General features: G+C 35.6%; 1 protein-coding gene across 5 annotated transcripts in view; it reads left to right on the top strand.

Moving 5' to 3' along the window:
• SGCZ (sarcoglycan zeta) overlaps positions 1–24,010 on the top strand; it is a 395,300-nt gene extending 371,290 nt beyond the window's left edge. For all 5 annotated transcript variants that reach the window (XM_068186811.1, XM_068186808.1, XM_068186807.1 and 2 more), the window contains 2 exons: positions 7,864–7,987; positions 20,736–24,010. In XM_068186811.1, the coding sequence (XP_068042912.1) occupies positions 7,864–7,987; positions 20,736–20,951 (340 nt within the window). In that variant the 3' untranslated portion in view covers positions 20,952–24,010. The remainder of the gene's footprint in view (positions 1–7,863; positions 7,988–20,735) is intronic.
• Positions 24,011–24,293: the final 283 nt, after the last annotated feature.

Raw genomic sequence — 24,293 nt, 5'->3', positions numbered from 1 at the left:
GCTTTTACACTGCTTCCAGATCCAAGCTGCTGCTTAATTAATTGTAATTTCACATAGGTCCAGCCTAGGACTAGGCACAACCGCCCACAATTTGTTCAAGCTTTCATTCTCACAGATACCGTGGGTGGAAATGTTTGTCTTTTTAAATGGAAGTGGAGCAACAGTCCTCCATGCCCAGGAGATATTAGAGATACCAGAACTCATTTCTGACATGCTTTGGGCTCTAAATACAGTCTTGTTTCACCATACCACCGTACTTGCATTTTGCTCTGGTTTTTCTGATGAAACATGATTTGTTATTTGACTTATATTCCATAAAAGTTGTACTAAATGTCATTAAGTAATGCTCCTGTAACATATTTTCATTTCATGTCTTTCTTTTGATTCTAAGTGAACGGGCTTACTAAAGCATTACTAAAAAAAGGCTACTTATATATTCTTTTTCCATTTGAACAATCTTTAGTTTCTTTAGTCTTTCCTTATACCAGATTTCTGCACAAAGATTTATTCCTCGCTCCAGCTGTTCCTTTTCCCTTTCTTTCTGGGAGTATCTCCATTTTCAGTGATGCTGTTTAACCACTTTCACAAGAAAACAAGGCTTCTTGAATTTGCTGTGTGCCTGTCTATTCTCTCCTCTTATGTCCTTGAGAGTTTGTGAAGCAGTTAGGCAGTTTCATACAAGGCAGAAGATCATTAGGTTTCTCTCTGCTTTCTGAAAGCTGGTGCCCATCTAAAATCAGCTCATAGTACTAGTAATTCTTGCTGTCACTTTATCCATTTGTATACATATGGCTTCAGAATACTCTCAGCTTCTGAAACATCTTGCTTCATGGTCAGGTGAAGGCTATATTATGTGCAGTACATGGAGTTTGCAGCAGCGTTGTGGTTGTGAGTGCAGAAGTATGGTTTGGGTTCTTCTCTTGGCACCATGTCAGAGCCAGAAAAAGGATCTGGAGCTCATACAGACCTGGATATAAGAATGAGGTGGCTCAGAAGTTACAGGGAGTACATGAGTTTATGAAACTATTAGTTCTGCAGTCCACCAAACAGCTCCTATATCTATGATTATACAGAGAACTCCAAAGATAGCTTTTAGCCATAGAGAAAAATGAATGATTTTACATGTCTTCTCCTGCAGTTCACATTTTATCATTTGTTATATCTCAAGACAGAATTCACTGCCAAAGGAATTAAAAAAGCTATTTGGCTTCTTCACAATCTACTACTCAATTTTGTATTGCAGAAAGTAAAAATATCTCTCTAGTTTGGACATGGCAGTTGTCCTAAAAAAGTGACTGAGTAAACTCACCAAACCTTTTCTGATTTTTTTATGATTGACTGATTTTTTTTATTTTCTTCTTGTAATTTTTGAATACAATCCAAATATGGGCCATTGAAAAGTATATTCTAAGGTCTCTGCTATGCTTAATCTGAGGAGTTTGAAGTAGACCTGTCAAGAGATTTTCAGCAGAATATTTTTCCATGAGAGGCTGTTTTCTCAAAATGTGGATCAAACCATGTCGCAGTTTGCCTCAGCTGAAATGTATCTGTTTATATCAGCTGAAGACCCCTTAGAGAAAAAATATATAAAATATCATTACACAATTACAGGTGGTCTGGACTGTTACTCCTTAATCACAGGAAACTAATGGTTTTCAAAACCGAGACTCTTCAGACTCCCCCAGGCATTTTATCTTCAGATCTAACCCTTGACAAGCACTTGAGCATTTTCTGTGGGCATGTTGCTTCAATCTCTTTCTGACAAGAGAGATGTCTATTTTAAGAAAATATATTCTGAAAGACAACTCAGGTAATGGAGCTATTTCTGTAAAGATAAACTTCAGGTAAGAATGTTTAGCAGAAAGGCAGGGCATGTACGGAAAGGGATTCAAGCCAGAATAAAGATAAGGAAGATAATGCAAAGGGAAACATTTAGGGTAGAATGAGGTAGCTCTAAGTTGTCAAGACTATGAAAAATCCTTTTCCCACACCTTTCCAAAGCAACTGTTTTGGATTGTGTCCTATCCAGAACTTTTTCTCACAGCCTGGAAGTTTAGAATTTCAAGCATGTTTTGGTATTCCTCTGAGAAATAAAAACTTATGTTCTAAACCTTACATTTATACTAATGTTCTTGATTTTCAAAGGTTTGCATTTTGGTTGACTTATGACTGCATGATTTTTTACTACCTGAGATGCCACTTACATTTTTGATTTGTTTTCTTCTTGATATTACTTCTGATTTGAATACCTTCCTTGTCAGCTATTCTGACTATGCCTTCACCTATGCTAGGAAACAATAATGCATTAAGTTCTCTTTAACCTTCCACATATCAGTGGCTTATTTAGTCAAGCTCTTGCATTAAATATTTGATTTTTCCAGCCTTTCTCACTTTTCCTTCATGCTTCTTCTAGAACTCTTTCTATTTCTTTAAAACACTTCTTAAAAACTCCTCAATGACCTTTTGTTCCTTTTTGTTCCTCCTCAATAAGAAATACATATTTTTTTTTATATTCTCAGAAGAGATCCTTTATTTCCCTATGTGGGAAATTGTTTTTCTGATTTATCATCTATGCCAAATAACATTAAAATATTCAGTGGTTTCAGGTGTTGCCATGACAATGCAGACCTATTGGATTTAAATCTGTGGCATGTACAGGGCAATTACAACTCATCTTTGAGCCCAGTGAATTTCTGGGTTAGTGAGAATTTTAGAAGTTATAATAAGGGCATGCTGACACATGCCAAAGTCAGTGACATGCCGAGCATGGACATAACATGAAATGCTGTACTGAATGCCATTCTACTATTTTGATTTATGTCATGAAAGTTTCCTCTGTGTTTAATTTTGTCATCCATGAGTTGCACAATTGGAAACTGGGAGAAAAAAAGGTTAATATTTACTGGTTCAAGCCAAGACTGATTTCAAAACACACTTATCTAACTCTCTGTTACTTAAGAGCTGTGTGTTGCCAGAAAACTAGAGACAAATCATGCCCAAGATTAGGTTTTAATGTACATAAAAGTGAGTTTCCCATGAGCATATGACAATTTTGCTTCTTAACAAAGAAAAGTTGATGATCAGTAAACAATATTAAGAATGTTGAGCCTTCAAATCTACCCCTGTTTTTCAATACTAATAATAAAGAAATCATCCTGAAAATATAAGCAATTTGTTAAAAGCATCAGAATACAAAAAGCTTCAAGAAATATAAATATCCTGGCAATGATTCATATGCATCTTGAAGAGGTGCATATTTTGATACTTGTAAAGGTATCAAAATATTTTTAGTCACTTTTTTATATATATGGTAAAATTTGCTTGTATAACCTTGTAAATAGTATAAGCAATGAGGTTGGAATGAATAATAATTTTATTTTCATATCGTTCACACTGTGACGTCAAATGTAGCTATTCAAGAATCCACTGTTTGGATAGTTTAAAAGTAGTATTAATAAAAAGCTTTAAGATTTTTTGTTGCCATGATCATAAAAGTCACTGGCTATTCTTTATGTTGCAACCTGACTTCGAAGAAATTGAGTGAATGGAAAGCCTAATCTTATCTATCACCATAAGTGTTCATTGGACTACTTTGAGGACCTTTGGTCTCACTGGAGGACTCAAAATAATTTTCTTTTAGCATCAGGACAGCCAACTCTTGTTTTCTTAATAATAGAAATAGAAAGAATGTATATTTTAAATTTTTGGAGGTTTCTGGAAAAAAACATTTTCAAAATTATTTTGAAAAAATTCTTAATTCTAATTTAGTACAAAATCACTCATGGGAGAGGAAGATCCTGCATTCCCTGAGGTTTTGGGGTTGAGGGTACTTGTTTGCAATAAAACAGTAGGAAGAGGTATAGAGAGAGATTTGGCGCATCCATTTGCCTTCCTTCTTCTCTTTGTGTGTCTTACCGACCCACAGCCGCAGTCTGCCACAACTCTTGACCTACAGGTAACAAGATCAACGGCACTATTATTTTAATCTATGGAAATCTACAAAAGGCTTACCAATTAAATGTGTAGACTTTCCATTGGTTTTATATTTGCAAAACATTTTCTTTCCTAGCGGGGTTCTTATGCTCACTGTAACAAAGCACAATATGTGTTATTTATACATTATCATGTATAAAAGTTAAGTACTGGGAAGTGTTGATTTCTTGACCCCCAAATATAAAGATGTCCATAAAGAGGAAATGCGTGCCTGTTTTGCATGTGAGATCTCTAGCTGACATATTTTTAATTCACTGTTTTGAATAGAAATTTTAAATTGGTAGAGCTTTATATCGTTGTTTTACTAAGTAGCATGGGTTAGATATAGGGTTTAAATAGACACAAAGCAAATAAATTATTTGCTCCTGCACAGGGGAATCTTCTATTTCTTTCTATTTTAAGAAATACTTTCCACGAGCCAACAGAAAAAAATAACATAGATAAATTATATTCCATGTGAGTATGAGGGATATGCAGCAGGTAAATCTAAAGTATTGCTTAAAAACCAAAAAAGAAACCTTTTCTTTTGGTTCATATTTTAAATTCCTTTTCTCTAATACAATCTAGGTCACCTTGTAAACAGAAAATACAAAATGAAGAAAAAATGTTTCTGCATTTCTGGTGAGAAATGTTTTAATACCTTCAAAGGAACATATTCAAGATATTTTAGAAGTTTCCCTTTTCTAGCAATAATTCTTTCCTTATTTCAGCTTCATTTCATATGGCTTTGATCTTATGAAATTTATCTTTTTTCACAAATTAACCACTGATAATTAAAAAGAAAAAGCCATTCTCTGCTATGGATAGATCATCTTGCTTCATCACATATAGCAAATAGAGCAATTATATTATTTTAAAACTCTTTTTAAAAGCCTTTTTGTCTTTCCTACTGTTCAGTAATTTCTGTCTAATATTAGCAGTAGTTACCTTCTCCATCAGAGAATTTTGTTGTTTGGGAAAGAAAAATTAATGTTATGAATAGGATTCACTCATAGGTGTAAATGCCACTGTGATAGGCCATCAGTAAATCTGAAAGGAAAGCAAATTCTCCATATGCTATTATAATAATACACTTTTTCTTGGAGAGATGAGCAATACAATGTGGAGTGTTACAATAAGTTTATAGTAGAGATTAAAGGTATCAGAAATACGGCAAATAAAAAATATTATAATGAAGCTGCATATCAAACCTAATTTATCTTAAAACATTGAGGAAATAATCTACGTGTATAGACTTTTGCATTTGCAGTAGCATGGTGCAGTCTCTTTTCCGATGCATATCAGCCAAAGAATAACAATAAGAAAAGTAAATTAGAGCTGTAAAACAGATTTAGGTATTCTGTTTTACTAATAGATGGGTGTTGTTTTAAAATCTGCCTTGATGATCATTAGTCATTCCTTGACATTTCTACCACATTATTTGATTTCCAAAGACTGCTAAGAATCTCTATTGTCTAAAAAACAAAAATTCGTCTCCATGGTGTGGAGAAGGCTGATATTATCAACTTTTCAAGTTGATAAATTAATTTCCCAAATATCTTCTTTTTAGACAAACATAAAGGTATTTATGCTAATGTTCTTCATGAAAAACGGTGATGAAACTAGACTAAACAACTCTAAGCTATACACTTTCAAAAGTTTATTCTTCAAAGAAAGCCATAGTTTCTTGATGGATGTTCCTAAACAGAATTTAATTGTCCACCTGCTGAAAAGTTTTAGTTAGGTCGGAGGGATTTGGATTTTATGAGACCAGAGATATTTTTGGCTCAATTATGACACATGAATTCAAACCAATCAATGTAGCTAAGAACAATTTTGTCTTCATGATTATGAAATGGCATCTGAAACCACAGAGAAATAAATGTTAATATTCTTATAAAGGAGGTTAAAAATCACAATGATAAGCTGCTAAAAATATGGAATGGAAGAATAAAATCATTTAACATTTATACCATTCAGTTTCCTTTTAAGTTCAAGGTAAAACCTCATTAAGGCAATGGAGTACTTTCAGAAACCTGGTTTCTAAACTTTATAATTGACATAATTTATAAAATATTTTGGAAGTTCTTTTTCTTCTGCCCTGTAGCCATCAGAAGTTCACAAAACAGCACCTGAAAAGCACTTGGGTATGTCATTAAATAATTCATGATATTTAGATTCTTCTCCAGTACAAAGAACTGCAGAACCTTCTATCAACTTCTCGCTACAAAGTGTCAAAAAAAGAAAGAAAACAGTCTAGCAGTAGCAGAGATAGATATTTTTCTATTGCTCCTCTCTATATACCATGGGTTTTGTTGTTTTGGTATTTTGGGGTTTTTTTGGTTTTTTTTGGGTTTTTTTTTGGTTGGTTTTTTTTTTTTTTTTTTTTTGTTTTTTTTTTTTTTTTTTTTGTTTTGTTTTTTTGTTTTTTTAATATCAGTGTCTACAAATTGTATTCTCTATCTGGACACCTACTTTTAATAGCTTCATTTTGTTTGCTGAATAAATGCTTTTTTTTTTTCTTTATTTCTTTTTTTCCTTTGCCTTTTGAGTGTCAGTGACATGCAACAAACAGAAATGTTTCACAGACACCATCTCAGTGACTTTCTTTGCATGCAAATTTGGCACTTTGGTTTTAAAATGGTAATCCAGTGCTGTTCTCTGTAATTAAAAATGCAATAGTTGAAAAGCTTTGAAATTCTCTTGTTCCATTGCTTGACAAACTTTATCTGGCTTTTCTACACCAAATTCTCTGTCAAACTACTCTCTCCATTATACATCTAGTACCTCATTATATTTTTGCATAGCTATGACCACTTTGCTTGAGAGGGAAATACAGTGTTTTCTTCAAGCTACTCAGTCTAGACGTTTTTATCATTAACATATTTCATCTTACAAAAAGCCTTAGTTGAGGTAAAGTGGAACTGTGTCCTGCCATTACATTACTAAGTCATAAATAGATAAAAGATTTTGTCTCCCTCCCTTATGTGCTATGCAATAAACCTACAACTGAGCACAATCTAAATCTGAATTATTGTTTCCTAGTTCAGTACAGTTTTCATCCTGTCATTTCCCCTATTCAGCATGTAAGCATGTTTTCTACAAAATCTTTGCATTAGTACTTCCCTTTCAAGACAAATCTCATCAATACTATGAGAAAGCACAGCTAAGAAAGTATCATAGCTCTGCATCAAGACTGATGGAGGATCTGAGCGTAGAGAAGTGAGAAGCAGAAAGACTGACAGTAGAACAAGAATTGCTTTGAGTAAACATACCAAGAAGCAGTGATGTGTGTCTTAACCCTACTAGAACAGGATTATATGAACATAATGAGTATTTTGGAGAAAAGGAAAACCATACAATGTCCCGCAAATAATAGCAACATAACAGATGTTCTTTTCCTCTCTTCATACATGAAGCTGCTAAACATACCCAAAACATGAATGAGTCTGTCAAGGCAAAATAATTTTAACCAGTTTCACACCATTTAAAACATTTAAAAGCTTTGTTTTATCTTTATTTCATTAAACATTTTTCATCAGTCACTAAGAGGATTTTCGTATTTAGCTGTCATTACAGAAGCATTAACAGAGATGTGCAGATTCTCAAGTACCTATATTTCAGTATTAGTACAGTTGGATGCATTAAGTGCTAGTGCCATAAAGCATCACTGAGCAGATAAGCTTATATCAGTATATTCTTAAATGCTTTACTTTTTTCTTTCTCTGTGTCATAAAAGGCAGTCATAGAATCACACATATAATCTGGTTTTCCTTTATTACCTTTCAAAATATGTTAATATCTACCTGCATCATGGGTTTTGAGGCTGGGGTGTTTTTGGTGGTTAAATTCTGGTGATTAAATTTCTGAGTGATTGTTTTTGTCTTTCAGACTTGAATCTCCTACTAGATCTTTGGTGATGGAAGCACCCAGGGGAGTGCAAGTCAACGCAGCTGCAGGAGACTTAAAGGCTACCTGTAGGAAAGAACTGCACTTACAGTCCACAGAAGGGGAGGTAAGTTCAGCCAGCAGAGAAATGTTCTACAGCTCTGCCCAGCATAACACAAACAATGTGAGGAGGTTTTATTCAGCAGCAAGGTAAACAACATAAATAGTGTTCAGCATTTGCCTTTGTTAAAGTAATTTTGGTTTAGCTTGTTTAACTACTAATACTTTTTTTTTAACAAATATTTGAATCCGTCAGTTTCATTCACACTGAAAATAAATTTAGTTAATACAGATCAGAATTACTTGTAAATTAAGAGTCAAAGAAAATGCTTCCATAGAACAGAGTTGGTTAAGTGATACTGATAAAAAAACAACATGGATTAATCTGTCAAAATAAAACAGAAAAATTTGGATTAATTTGGATTAATGCATCATTAAACCACGATTAAGAGGTTTAACAAATTTGCTTTACCTGTGGTTTAACTCCTTTATCTTTTATTACCTCTGTAAGAGAGACAGAGAACATCATATGTTCTCTCCTGTTTCATTACTGTGTTGTTTCAGAGATCAGTGATAAGTGATTGACATAAAAAAAACTTTGATAAAGATTCTTAGCATGTAAACCTGTGTGAACTCATGCAAATTATTCAAAATTGGGTCATTTGTTGGGATGGCAATCTAGGCATTGAAGAAATGCATGAAGGATTGGTGGTATGGGAGTTCTTTCATCTTCAGACTGTAAAATGATGTAACATTAGAAAAAAAAGGCAAAATACTTGTTGAAGGTTATCAAGAGCTCTCAGATTTCTATTAGGCACTTTGGAGAAATTGACAGATTTTCGAATTGTTCTCAGAGGGGCTTTCTACAGTACATAATTTTTGGAAATCCATAATGTAAATACCTCATTGTGAGTGGAGCACTTTAGAATTTCTTTGCCTTTTGTGTTTGTGTTTTGTATTCTCTTCCAAATGTTTCTAGATGTTTTACACACTATCCAACATAAGCCAAACCAAACAAAACCAACATTCACACCTGTGGCAGATAGTCCCCTGGAATGCACACTCTGCATTACAGTGCAGACAGGAACATTTTGGCCAATATATTGCATCAAAAGCCTATTTTGATAACATTTTTTTATTGATGCAAGTAACTGTCCAGCATAATTAAAGCACTATGTTTTCCTAATTCAGAGTCTCAAATATTTATATACCACATGCCCCAACTTATTTTTTAGTTTCTCCAAAATCAGCTCTTCCCCCAGTCTCTCATCTTTACTTACCACTTCTTTTACTGTTTCCTAATATAGCTGAGATAGAAGTAAAAAAGTTTAATCCTTTTTTAATATTAAATATTGTCCTACCTCATCATTGTCCTTTCTGTGGATATTCTTGAGTCTAGAGCTTCCTGTAACCTGTCTTGTTTTCCCTTTCATAAATCCCTACCTGGCCAAATCTATTGTTTCCTAAATTTATTAACATAAATTTTACAATTAGAGTGTATTTCTTTGTTCTTTCCCTTCATGATATTGCCAGAGGGGAAAAGTAAAACTTGAATTAAAATTATAGTTAAAAAAAGAGAAGCTAACAGAAAGACTTACCATTCCTTACTCTCCCATTATTCTTTAAGCAGTGCTTGTTTCTATATTCTCTTTGTTTTGCATCATGCACCTCTTCATACAAATATTTTATCTGTGGATCCATCAGGTTTTGTTCTCTAGATCAACATTTAATTGCATGACTTCTTATTTTCATAAGTATTTACTATACCTTGTTGGAAAGGTAGTTCTGGAAATAATGTCCTATGACCTCAGTTGCACTTTGACAATGGGAATCCAAGAAAAAGATATAATGCCTATATTATGTATTATTCAGAACTGGAATTCAGATACAAAGTATCTGTATTAAAACTAATAATTTTAGCCTAAGAATTGAATGTCTTATAAGTCATATTTCCTCCACAAATAAATTAGTGTTGTCTTTGTGAATTGGATCTGTGAACCATTGTCATGTTAAAACAATTTGTGCTAGAAAGACAAGCAAGGGCATTTGTACTATTTTTATTCTAGTTAGTGAAATTTAATTTTTTAATGTTTGAAAGCTTTTTCAAAAACTCATCAAAGATATGTGAATTAGTATTTTCTTTCTCTAGCAAAGTTATTGCCCTATTATGACAGAAAATGGCTATGTGGCCCCTGGGATCAATCAATTATAGCCATGCTACAGAGCATTATGCATTTACTGACTTTGAAAAATAGATTTTCCTTTTATTTAAGAATAACTTCAGAATATTTTTAGGAACAAAAATGTGTTTATGAAATACTTTTCCTCTATCTTTATCTCTATGCAGTATAATCTTTAGCCTCCCACATCATAAACTGAATGCCTCTGCAAGCATCCTGAATTCTGCTGTTTGATACATTTTCTTTTTATTTACTGCAGTATTATAATAATCCTTTTAGCCCTATTATGCATCATAGTGTGTGATCCCAGACTGAATACTGGGGGCTGTAATTTAGATTCAGATTCTGCTGCCCTTTCTAAAGCTCTTGAGCTGCACCCTTGTGAGCTGAGGCATCAGCAGAATCCTTTGATTCAATTATAACTTGGCATTTAATTGTGAACCATGTATTATTCTATAAATAAACCATAACCAATGGTTTAAAGCAGCAATCATTTACAAGGAACAAGAAATGTGAAGCTCTAGGCTTGTCATGGTTTGACCCTGGTGCAATGCCAGTGTCCCCATGAAAATGCTCCTTCCCCAAATAAAAGCTGTGAGATGTGATCAGGAACAGAGCAGGGCAGGCCCAAGCTTAAAAACAAAGGGAAAAACTTTATTAAGCTACTACTAGTATAATAAAAGACACACAGAATTTGGAATGAAAACCCTCCAAAACACTCTTACTACCCCCAACCCATTTTCCACCAAAACACAGTGAGACACCACCTGGGATTCCTGATCAAGTTACCACCCCTCAGCTAATTAATTCTCAGTCCATCAGGGGAGAGAAGAGTCTTTCCTGTACCATAGACCCCCAGGAAACACAATTGCAACCCTTCTGTGTTTCCATGTCACACATGGCAACCGCCCAGAGAAAAATCTGCCAGTGTGACACTCTCCTTTCCATGTCACAGTGCTCTCACCACCGTGCATGGACAGACTGCTCATAGGGCTCCTTTAAGGATGCTTTGCCAAGGACCAAAAGAACAACGGTTCAGTTTCTCATTTTGGGACCACAGTCCCCCCCTAATTTCCTCCTCTCCTGGGGCCGAGGGTGCAACAGTTTCTTATCTTTGGGACAACAGTCCCCCCCATTTTCTCCTCCCCTGGGGCTGGGGGTCTCAAGAACAGAGATCTTATTCTTCCTGAAGACAGAGGGCACCACCACACCCTCCTCATCACTGCAGCAGGTCGCTCTCTTGACTCCAACCATTGCATCCCCCTAAAAATGCAGTCTCTGTTGCAGGAGAAATTGGTTCAGTCTATGGCTATACAAGAAAAGTCCAGCCAGAAGCCACTCCATCATCTCCTCCCACCTAGGATTCTTTCTCCATCTTCTTCTGACATCTCAGGTCCCAGGCTGTCTCTTTTCTCTTCCAAACTGAGGAGGAGTAATGTTTCACAAAGCTTCCATTGTCCAAGAAAGGATTAAAAGTCTCGGGCTCCCAGGATGGCTGAAATCTCAGCTGCCCAGAACTCCAACTCCCATGGCTGAGCACCCTCCCCCCCCAACTCTTCTTCACTTTCTCCTGTGCCGGCAAATTTCCAGGTGCCTTCAGGCTCTCTGTCTCTTTCCCTCTGGGTGGGGGAACAAGGGCATCTCAGTTTTTCTCCATCCTTCCGTCCGCAGGAGCCGGCCCGGTTCCAGTCCTTTCACCCCCTGTCCCACCTCTCCCAGGCCGCATGGCTTCCCCGCCCCCAACCAGCCTGTGGCTGGGCAGGGGAGGTCTGCACTGCACTCTGACTGGAACCAAAGAGAAAGCTCCCCTGGCAGTTCTTGCTTTTAACCCCCTGTGTACTCAGAGGCGTGTCCATGCCTTCAGTGGTCACTCCAAGTGCCAATATCCAAACCTGACCACTCATTGGTTTGACCCCAACTTCCTGAGAAACTTCACTTCCATGTCAAACCACGACGAGGCTACAGCTGAATCCACTGGTTCACATAAGAAGAAAAAGGTCATTTCTTGTCTGGAAATTCAGTACAATGACTGCTAGTTCACTACTGCTTTTTCAAATAAAAGTGTAATGCAAAAGTACAAATCAATTTTGAATTCTGTAGATGCATAATTTTACTAGACATAAAAATGTTCAAATTGAACCTGAAACACATAATTATATAAAGATAGCAAGATGAAAGGTCTATTTGATGGTCTCCACTCATTGATCTAACAACTAATTGTAAATAGTTTTGACCATCCAGAATCACAGAATAGGTCAAGTTGGAAGAGCACAACAATGGGTCATCTGGTCCTACTTCCCTGTTCAAGCTGGGTCATTCTAGAGCACACAGGATTGTGTCCAGACAGTTCCTGAATATGTCCAGTTCCGATACCTCCAGAATCTACAACTTTTCTGGGCAATCTGTGACAGCGCTCAATTACCCACACAGTAAAGAAGTTCCTTCTCATATTTAGGTGGAACTTTCTGTGAAAGAGTTTCTGCCCATTGCCTCTTAACCTGTTGCTTGGCACCACAAAGAGCCTGGATCCGTTCTCTGAGACCCTTTGTGCAGATACTCATAGTTATTGATGAGGTCCCCTCCCAGGTGTCTGTTCTTGAAGCTGAACAGGTCCAGCTCCTTCAGCCTTTCCTCACAAGAGAGATGCTCTAATCCCTTACTAATCTTTGTTGCCTTCCACTGGATCTGCTCTGTGTCTCTCCTGCCCTGAGGAGCCCAGAACTGGGCACAGCACTCCTGATGTGGCCTCACCAGGGCTGAGTAAGAGGGACAGGATCACCTCCCTCAGCCTGCTGGCAATGTTCTTCCTAATGCACCCCAGGACACCACTGGCCTTCTCATCCACATGGGCACACTGCTGGCTCATGGACAGTTTGTTGTCCACCAGAACCCCCAGGTCCTTCCCTGTACAGCTGCTTTCCAGCAGGCCAATCCCCAGGCTGTGCTGGTGCATGGGGTTACTCGTCCCCAGGTGCAGGACCCTGCACTTGCCTTGGCTGAATTTCAGAGTGTTTCTCTCTGCCCATCACTCCAGCCTGTCGAGGCCCCTCTGAAGGGCTGCACAGCACTCTGGGGTATTGGCGGCGTCAGTCTCTGAAGCAGAAGGCTCTGAAGCAGACTCAGCTCTTAGGAATCTTGAGCAGCTGCTGTGTGTCTTTCCAAGGAGCTTCTATGCAAGTTAGTCTCTGCACTTTCATTGCATCCTGTTGACTGTCAAAGATGATGTCAATAAAAGGAGAAGGATGTACAGATGCTTCTCATTTTTGCAAATGTATTCATATTAATTACCTTGTCTATGACCTTTTTCCTATTTACCTCTTTATGCCCTTGTATTTCCCTGTCCAATTGCACTCTATCATAGCATCATTTGTAGAGTATATTTTGTTGTTTCTGGCGTAATGAGGCTGATCCCACATTATGGTAAGGCTTATAGCTGTCACATTAAAAATGAGCAATATTCTTTAACAAAGTTTACTCAAAATCAGTGTGGCAGACAAGAGGCCGAGTTTATATTTACTGTTTTTAGACAGCACATTTAATGAAACACACAGACAATATTTTTTTGTAGAGCCTAAAAAATGCATATAGTACTAACATTTGATCTACAATCCTATCCAGCTCTAAATCCAGGAGATGCATTTAACACAGCGATTAATAATTAAGTTTTATTAATATTTAATAAAACTGCAGTCCACTTGTAAGCTCAAGTAACTATACCATTTTAAAGAATTTGGTGGCATTTTTTTTGATTTTTTTTGTGTTCTGAAACAGAAAATAAAAAAGGAACAGGACTTTTTAAATTATGTAGATACACTGAAATTGAATTACCTTCTTGTACACGCTGCTTGCCATAACTATGGAGGAATGGTTGATCAAAGACAAAAACATTTCATAGATGAGTTCAATTCAACCAAGTTGTGTTTGTCTGAGATTAAAAGTATGCAAAAAAATTAAATGTTTGTATGCATGAATTGAGTTCAATAGACAGTAAGCAATGGCAGACTCTAGAGCTCGAAGAGTTGCTGTTTGTTCACCAACAATTATCTAATACATGTGATGCATTTTGTTTTCAAAGCCTGTTTCATGGTATTAAGCAGTTGACTTCTTACTGTTGTCTGTGAAGAAAAAGATTAGTGAAAATGAAGGGAATTTTTTCTGTATTTTTTTAATTATAGGTTAAGAAAATTCTATTAGGGTGTTTTGACAGATACTTAAAATCAAATGCATATTATTTAAAAAAACCCTTTCATTTTCAAACCAGTTATTCATGTGTAATTTATAGAAAAAAAAAAACACTGTTATGAACCAGTTTACCATCTAAAATACAAAAGCAAAACAATTTAACTGACAACACCCACATTTAAAATGTTTTTTCATGGCTAAATTTTCAAGATTCACAACATAAGAAATTTTATTAGAAAGGTAAAAGTGATAATGAATTATTTATTATATATTTTTAATATAATATACCTTTTAATATAATGATTATTTAAGTGGCAATTAAGTTTTTGTACTCTGTAAATTAAGCACAAATGTTCCAAGTACATTTTCTTTTCTGGGTTATGTACATAAACCACAAAGAAGTCCCATCTGTCCAAGATTGAATGAATTTGCAAAGACTGAAAATTATTTCTTTAACAGAAAGAATAAAAACATCAGAAAGTGTTTTTCTTCAATAGGCACCCATATATTGTATTGGGATTATAACTCAGAAGTACCAATATATACTTTTGTGTATTAAATTTACAAAAATTTGAACTTAAAATGAAACTTTACCCTCACAAACACCTCTTTGGTACCGATGAGTCAAAACACAAATTCTTCCACTCAGGAATGAACTGTCCACTTCACTAATGTACAGTGCTATTTTTAACATATGGATATGTTATTTTTCAAATCCCTTTCAGTTCTCAGTAGCTGTAGTCATAACGTGGAGATGGCAATGGGGGCAGTGCTGCCAGGGTGGCTGTGCTCAGGTGTACCAGGTATAATCTTTAGAAAGGGAACATTCACCCCACCAGGCCACCCTGAGGCCTGAAGGTCTCACTTGTCTTGTGGTCAACTGATCCTAGCACTGTAGAGAATACATTTTCAATACACAATTTGTACTAGATATTTTGGTTTTCTCTGAATGTTTAGTTTTATCTCAGTCATTACATTAATTTCACTGTTTAACTGTTCCTCAAAGCTATTAATGCTTTATGACCAATATGATTCCAGATATTGTACCACCATATGCTTAAGTTTTCCAGTATATATGCTATCAAGTTAATATTTTAATTTTTCCTTATGACTTTTTGTTCCTTTTGTCAGAACTATCATTTAGATTTAATGAAAGCCACAGGTAAGTGTTAGAATAAATGGTCCGTGCAAACTAAAGTACTTCAATTTATCCTGTAGTTCATCTTAATCTTAAATATTGAAACACATCAGCATATTAAAATTACATAGTTGAATCTAGTGACCTAATCTGTGCAATCCTCTTTGTAAGATGCTTCTGATAGACTATGTAGAATAACAAAAAGACGAAGAAAAAACCTTGCATTCCTGTAATTCAGAATAATTGAAAATTTAAGGGAATCCAAAAAGTTTATTTAGTGAGACATCACTACCGTGTCTTATTATACTGGTTTATTAACACCCACCTATCATATTTCCTTCTTATTTTCTTTTACATTTTCTCCAGTTTCCTGCCATTTCTTATCCACATTAGAACTGGAATATGCCTTTGCAGTCCTATAGAGATGCCTGTTTAATCAAAGAGTACATGGATACAGAAAATTCTTCATTGTCTATAAAGCCTAAGCTTTTAATTTGGCTGTATCAACTTAAACTGTCATTTGCTGTCTCGACTAAGACCCATTGGAGGATTTTATACATGACAGGTTCATATCTTGTATTTAAGGCTTGTATGAGTATTTGATTTTTTACCTCATGCCTACATATTTCCCAATAAAAGTTTGTTCCTTCAATTTAGTTCTTTGTCTTGTAGCTAATCTATGTTATCTCGCTTGCCCTCCTCTCCCTTCCCCTCTCAATGTTCAGATTAACAATACAGTCTGATGAGCAGGTGAATGGCAGATCTTTGTTAGCAAAAAGTGTATATAAAAAGAGTACCATTTTTCCATTCTTGTCACATACACTAGGCTGATTCAGTTTGATTCTTTAATTAGTCAGAAATTGGATCTACTTTTAAACACTATAGAACCAGTGTATTTTTTCTCTGTACTAACATGCACATGACAAAGCAGTGATCTGGGATTTCTAAACCTTAAGTATTTAGAGAGCATGATGCTGCTCAGCATTCTGCTCTCCATGAAATAACATTTCTCTGAGTAGCAGCTGCCTTTTCCATCTTGCAGTCTGTCAGTTAGTCTCCTACAATGTTTCAAGAATGAATGAAGGCTTTGGTTTTATTTGTGCCTATTTATCTGCTGAGGAGTGAGACTATCAGAAAGAGTATGACTGGCCTACATTGCCTTGATGCATGTGAGGTATTAAATGGCTTATTTCATACCTCTCACAGCAAAACAGATTAGAGAAACACCATGTACACAGGCACTTCCATTAACTACTGCCATCTAGCAACAGTGTTCCCTAGAAACATCATGCTGTTTAATTTTTTGTCTTGCCATTTCTTCCCTTCTCTTTAAACACCTGATAAGATTGGGCATAAAACAGTAAGTAGTTTAAGTTTTGCTGGTGTTGGAGGACTTTTCAGCCATGAATTTCAGTTTTTAGCAGATCAGAGGATAGAAAACATAAATCCTCAAATATGTACACTGAAATTCCTAATGTGTTGGGATACTCTGGCAGTATATTTGGATTTCTGCTTAATTAATAGATAGCAATGTTATATAACTAAATTTCCTCTTTAGTTTATAACCTTGACAGCATATGTACAAGGTAGATTTTAATACTGGCTTTAAACTATCTTTATTAATCCTCTTCAACTCAGGCTTCACCAGGGTGTAGCTATTGGGATGGGATTAAATTGGACTCACTGCAGCGGATATCACCCTCTCAAGAAGGCAGTTCAATTTTTCTCAGACACCATATCCTAGTACCCACATTGCTTACCAGATGTTCTGGGATGCATACTGGGACAGGACTGGATAGCTACCCTGAAGGATTATGATACCAGATAAACCTGGATTGTTGCACATCACAGTGTGATATACAGCGGAAAAGCCTGCACAGCTATGTTTATTAAAGATCATTTCATTTAATGAGCAAAATAACTGAGCTACATTGTAATGCACATCAGAGTAAGGTGCTCTGGATTAAAGTCTTGGAGCATTACACTACAGAAGACCTGCAATGATAGATTGTAGAATTGTAGCTGTCCTGATATAAAAAAATGGAAAAATTATTGAGCTCACGGCAAATAATATAATAAGGTTCAAGAGATTTAACTTTGGCCAGATCTCTGACACATAGGCCCTCTGATTTTTTGAGTTAATTCTTGTTCGAATCAAAACATGTCTTTTAGAACCCATTTAATTTGGTATTACAGGTTTCTCATTGACCTTCCCCATCATGACTGCAGCTAAGCTGTTAAAATGGCCAGTCACAAAATCTGTCAAAAGTATAAAGAGTATATATATGAATAAATAAATAAATAAATAAATAAATATAACCTGTATTTTGTTGGGTTGCCTTACACGTATATTTTCTATATTGAAGTGCTTTTTATAATTCCATATATGATATTGGAATGTCTCCAGCTTCCATAGAAATAGTCTTTTTCATTTCTTCTTTGGTATTCCAAGTTTATCAAGGTGTGCTGGTTTTGGCTGCGACAGTGTTTATTTTCTTCACAGTGACTGGTATGGGGCTGTGTTTTGGATTTGTGCTGAACTCAAGGTTGATAGTGTAGAGATGTTTTTGTTGTTGCTGAGCAGATATTACACAGACCCAAGGATTATTCTGCTTTTCACACTGCCATGCTGGGGAGGAGACCAGTGGTGCATGGGAAGCTGGGAGGTGACACAGTCAGGGCAAGTGACCTCAGTTGACCAAAGGGTCATTCCATACTCTATGACATCAGGCTCTCTCTATAAAGCTCATGGGGGAAGAAGGAATAAGGGGAAGGGCCTTTGGAGTGCTGATGTTTGTGTTCCCAAGTCATCGTTATGTGTGATGGGGCCCTTCTCTCCTGGAAACACCTGCCTGAACACTTGCCTGCCCATGGGAAACAGTGAATTAATTCCTTATTTTGTCTTGCTTTTGTGCATAGATTTCACTGTTAAACTTTCTTTATCTCAACCCATGAGTTTTCCAGAATCTACCCTTCCAACTTCTTCCTGATCTTTCTGGTGGGGGAGTGAGTCAGTGGCTGTGTAGCACATGGCTGCTGGCTGGGGTTAAACCATGACACAAGGCTTACTGAAAGTCAGTATTAAAAGTCCAAAAGGCCACTCATATTTTTATTTTTTTTTTAGCTCTATTTGTTAAAAGTTATCAAGAACTGCTGATTAAAAGTATGCGACATTACTGGCTCCAGTTTAATATCCTGTTGAATTACTGTTGAAATTGAAAGTATTTTATCACAGTCAGGCTCTGACATAAATTTTTGATCTTTCTCCAAGTACAGAACTATGCTGAGCATCATTTAGTACAAAAGATACACTTATACTTACATAGACCTTGCATTGTTAAATGCTAATGGATTTTTATGCAATGCTATTGATAACTTTACTGTTACTACTTTAATAATGGACCTGTTACCATTTTTTTTTCTTGATATGAGAAGTGAAAGAATAATTTTAATTACTAGTGACAAGAATACTTGTCACTCCATTCATTATTGTGTCCTTTGTTTCCTTCCCACATTTTACCAGTTCCTAGTTTCTAGTTTGTTATTAAACTCTTTTTTCCCCATCTGTTATTTTGTTTTTGTATTATATTTGCCATAGCTACTTTCACACTTACTCTTAGCTGAGCGGAATGTTTTAACGTGTGTAATCTTTTTTTTTCAGTTGAATTCTAGCAGAACATTATATAAAATGTTCCCAACACCATCCACATTTCTTACATAATATCTATCTCTGCAAGTGTTGTGACTAATAATTGTATCAGGTCTGTAATGCTGGACTTTCCAAGCAACATTGTGTGTATGTGTATCTAAATACATCATTTCTTTGTTAGGTAAGTTACAGAACAAAGAGAATAATTTGCTGCATTTTAGTTTTGTGATCATTTCCTCTATTAGTCATAATGTGAATTAAAGCAGGTATTGTGACATGCAGATGTCACCTTAGCCTCTGAGAGTCTCCCTTTCTGTCCCTTTTGGTGAGTATTTCCTCCCACGACAGCATGATTACTGTGGGAGCTAGAGATCTTACAGTGATGGGGACTTGTACTGCTTGGGGCTGCTTTCAGACTATCTTACCTTCAATAATTCCAGTCATTTACAGTGCTTCTACTATGGATGGAAACATAATATGCATCATTCCCCGTGTGGAATTTGATCCAGAGACTTTATTTTATCATAAAATAATACTTATCTCCCATAGAAAAAAAAAAAAGCTTTCCATATTTCTTGAGGTTCTTTACATGTACTGTAAACATTGTGGTATAATGATGTCAAGTTGTCCTTGTTGATTTTAGATACCATATAAAAAACACTAGCAAGTATTTAAAGAACTCACCTTTTCCTAAGTTTCAAATGTCACCTCCAGAGCTTAAAGCCATTTTGTTACCTGTCTTCTAGAAGTTCTTAGTGTACTCCTGAGATAATGACTGATTTTACTTTAGCTCTTATTTACTCTTTCCATAAATAAAAAATAAATTCTGAGCAGCTGGACACTCATCTCTTTGTACCAGTAGAAGACATGTAGTTTTCTGCAAATGTAAGTGTAAGTATTGGAGAACTCAATACAGATTTATTAATGTTACTGGTATCTGCAGTTTCATACTGACTCATGTTATTTCCAATGGCAGATTGAAAAAAACCTACAATATTTTTTAACCATATTTGATGTTCAAAAACAAATGGAAATATCTTGGTGACCTTCTTAATAATACTTTAACCAGAAATCTTTCTTCCTCTTAATTTAGGTCAAAAAAGCTCTTTATTTTGTGCGTATGTCTTTGTAACCTCATTTAATTATTCTCTGGAAGTAGCAATTGTTAAGCCCCTACAATTTAGCAGAGTTCAGCACATATTTTCAACTGCTTACAGGAACACACTGGGGAATGTGCTTTAATATCACTTCACACTTATTAAAATAAAAATTCTGCCAGAGCAAGTATATGCTGCTGCTATGAATGAATAAATGTTAATCATAAAAAGTACAAGTGAAAATTCAACCTACTCAAGAATATTGTCTAAATGTTTTTGTATAATAATATTGGTACCTGGATAAACATGTTGGTGAAGTAATTGCATATATTGTCGTAATGACTATTAATGCAGAAATGACTACACAGAGATGAAAAACAATAAATGCTGACAGATTTTTTGCTTCTAAAAAGAGTAATTTCTAATATATCTTTATAATACTTCTAACAAAATATTTCTAAAATTTTAAATATATTTTTAAAAAATACAGCTGCCTCAAAGCACTTCTTTAAAATATGTCTCACTGCTGATAAAAATTTATGGTTTTTTTTTTTTCTCCCTCTTTTTAGATATTTTTAAACGCAGATACAATCCGCCTGGGGAATCTACCAGTGGGCTCCTTTTCGTCCTCCTCCTCCTTCTCCTCCTCCTCCTCACCCAGCTCTTCAGCTCCTCGCCAGACTATCTATGAGCTCTGCGCTTGTCCCAATGGTAAACTGTACCTGTCCCCAGCAGGAGCAGGCTCCACATGTCAATCCAGTAGCAACATCTGCTTGTGGAGCTAGAATGACTCCATTTTTTCCTCACACCAGAATAGCCTTTTGTTACTATCCCTCTGCTTCACCGTTCAGTTCGGTTTCCCTTGTGACAAGTCCGACGCTCCAAAGGGCCTGCAGAGCAACTTCTTCCACTGTAAGCAGGAGTACGGCGCTGCCTTCTCTTGCAGTCTGTGCTGCCACTCAACACAGAGATGGAAGAGAGATATTCAGAAAATAATGTATTCTTCATCAGGAAACCTAGAACATAAGATCACCTTATTTTCCAAAAGGGACAATAACACAGGTGCCTTTGCTACTTGAAGTGAAGCACATAGTTTTAGATTTTTGCAGGACCTGGATATGAACTGCACGTAAATATATATCTAGAGAGACAGAGAGAGAGTATATTAATTTACCCAGAATCTGATGGTGAGATGAATTGATTCCCCCTGTATGATAAATAACTTTACTGTCTGAAAGCACAATTTTCCATTTATCTTTTTGAAGTAAACTTTTATCCCTGAATTTTAAAATTTTAAAGCATTGTGTGATGCTTGCTTTACTAAACAAATTCAGTAAATGGTTTTTAATACAAAAAGAGACAGACTTCCTCCCTGAGTTTGGTTTCTTTAAAAATGTGTTGTTACTATTTGTCTACTAAGTCTAGGGTTTTGTACACTAGGTAAATTTTGAAAATGCTCAGCAATATTCCTTTAAAAGTTAAAAATACATGCTTTTGTTTGTCAGATCTGAATGACCTTATGTAATATTTTCGTGGCCATTGCATGGGAAGCGATTGCTTTAAGTAGAACATACAGTTTCTGGAAAAGAAGAACAGGGTAAAGAAGGAAATTCTGATTTTATGTTTTTTGATCAGTGTATTGCTCTTCACAAAGTTCTCATAATTGGCAAATACAAAACCAAGGGAGAAATCTTCAAAGGTACATCTTGCCCGTTTTCTGACTATGTCTATCTGCTGCCACATGAACACAGTACAAACAGTGGTAGCAATGTAACTTGTGGTGCTGAGAAGCAGTGCACTAGCAACTTGTATGACTTTCACATTTATTATTCTCTTTTGTTTCCCATCTGTTGCTGAGGTTTCAAAGTAATAGTAATATATATAAAGCCACATATTAAACGACATTTGGTATTAAAAAGTACGTCGATATTACATTACCTTTACCAGGTCTGTGTTTAAATTATGCAGCCACATTTGCACTCAGATCTCACTACTGACTTTTTTGACAAGTTTCATGTGGGATTTCTTTCTTGTATCAATGGTCATACTTATTTGGCTTGATTGTTAATTGAAATCTTATAAAAAACACTTTGGTATGCTGCTGGTAAATTTGTCACAGCATTGATTAACAAGAGTATCTTGAAACTTGCAGAACCCAGGAAAGTAAAACAATATAAAAATGCTTCCTATTGTGGAAGATGGCTTGATTGTGTGAGGTAAGTGTGCTTTTTAATTCTATTCTTTAAATTACATCACCTAGCTTGTATTTTTAGAGGCTTCTGAATCTAAGATCGCCAATGAAATTAGAGCTTTTGCAAAGTAATTCTAAGGCCAGGGGAGATGGTGCAAGGTGGGTATTTCTACACACTTTTTTTAAAAATATATTTTTAGAAAAAAAAATGAAAATGAGCTAACTAGTATGGTGATTGCCTTGGCAACTTATTACCACCTAATTTGTTTTCAGTTCGGGTGAAATTCACTCCTATGCAGAAGACCAGCACAAGACGTGTCAACGGCTTGACTGGTGCTTGCCTTACCACTGGCCCGCTTCAGAGGTGTGAATTTTACCCCATAGCAAGAATTCTGTATGTGCTGGTTTTAACAGTTAAATGAAGATTTTGAATTTATTATTTTATGTCTTTTAAAAAAGGCTGTTAACAGCTGTCTTGTTGTCTCTTTGAGATTTTTCTTCTTTGAAATAAAATATACTAGAAAATATTGCAAGAAAATATATTAGAACATGAGGATTTTTCAGATAGCACGAGGGACAAAAAGCGTTACAGATGACAAAGGTGAAAATAAAACACGAAAAAGTGTAGCCATACAATACACCCTTATAACTGTAGGGATATGGATGTCTTGTTCTTATGCACACAAGTAATAGAATGGTAGAGTGACAGTCATGAATTTCAGGAGGAAGAGTATAAAGATATGTATGAGGACACATCTTTGTGTATTCATTATCTGTGCACACCTACATACACCTGTTGCTTAAAAGATGAACAAATATAGTGACTAATCTTCTTGGCGAATTAAAATGGGGCTTCCTACAAATTGCATACAGGTAAGCCAAGGAGTTTTTTTCTCCTCAAATAAACCTGCAAGATGACTTGCAGATACTTCGTCATGGATTTTCCACTGAAAAATTCCTATTTGTTTCTTCTTCACGTTCTGAGATCATTTACCTGTTACTTGTTTAAAAAAGGTCCCTGTTCACTGGATGGAAGGACCCAATCTTAATAAATTTTACACCAACTTGGTTGGGAATGGGCAGGTAGGAAGAAAACTCTTTTGTTACTAGATTAATTTTAACAGCAAGACTGAAATAATTTGCCACTTTGTATGAAGAGAGCTCAGAAGAGATATATGGATAGAATATTGGGCTCCAAAAAACCAACCCAGTAAGTTCACGTAGCTCTGAACTGTCAGGATATTCTTTATTGGAGTCCCATCAATATGAAGTAGCATATTTAATATCTTCAACAACCTATGAGATAGAATAACAAGTTCTCATAAAGTCTTAATATTCTGTTGCATTTCATAATGTTGATGTTTTTCTTTAAATCCACTGAAAACTGTAAGAAGGGAAGAAATAAATTTGTATTTTAAAAATTATTTCTAGTCCACATGATTTCAAGGAGTATTCAAAAAGTGATTTCAATGCATTAACCATACTGAAAAATTCAGATGCCATTCTTATGACAGCAACGAAATATCTGCAAAGACCTTATTGGCTACATGTATTTAATATATATGATAGATTTATCTCCTGTAAGAAATATTTGTGTCATATTATAGGATGCTGTCTCTTTCTTGTTAAAAAAAAAAAAAGAGAAAAGTAAAATCATCAGCCAACCTCTCTGAGCACTGTCCGCTGTATGGTTTGTATTGCAGTTCATTTATTGGTTAAGTGTTAAGACCAAAGACAGACACTTCTATTATATCCAACACTATGACACTGCTGTTTCTACTAATTCTGTTGGAATGAAGAGATGAAAAGTTGTAATTACAACATGAAATGTAACATAGTTTAGATTTGTGCAGCATTTTCAGCTGTAGATTTTCACTTTTTTCCAGGGTTTAAATTTTTTGTCAGTGTCTTGCAATTACATTACTATTCATGCATA

Source organism: Anomalospiza imberbis, chromosome 4 (genome assembly GCF_031753505.1).
Source record: "Anomalospiza imberbis isolate Cuckoo-Finch-1a 21T00152 chromosome 4, ASM3175350v1, whole genome shotgun sequence".
In the NCBI taxonomy this organism is placed as follows: Eukaryota; Metazoa; Chordata; class Aves; order Passeriformes; family Viduidae; genus Anomalospiza; species Anomalospiza imberbis.
This window is presented reverse-complemented; position numbering and strand designations above follow the sequence as displayed.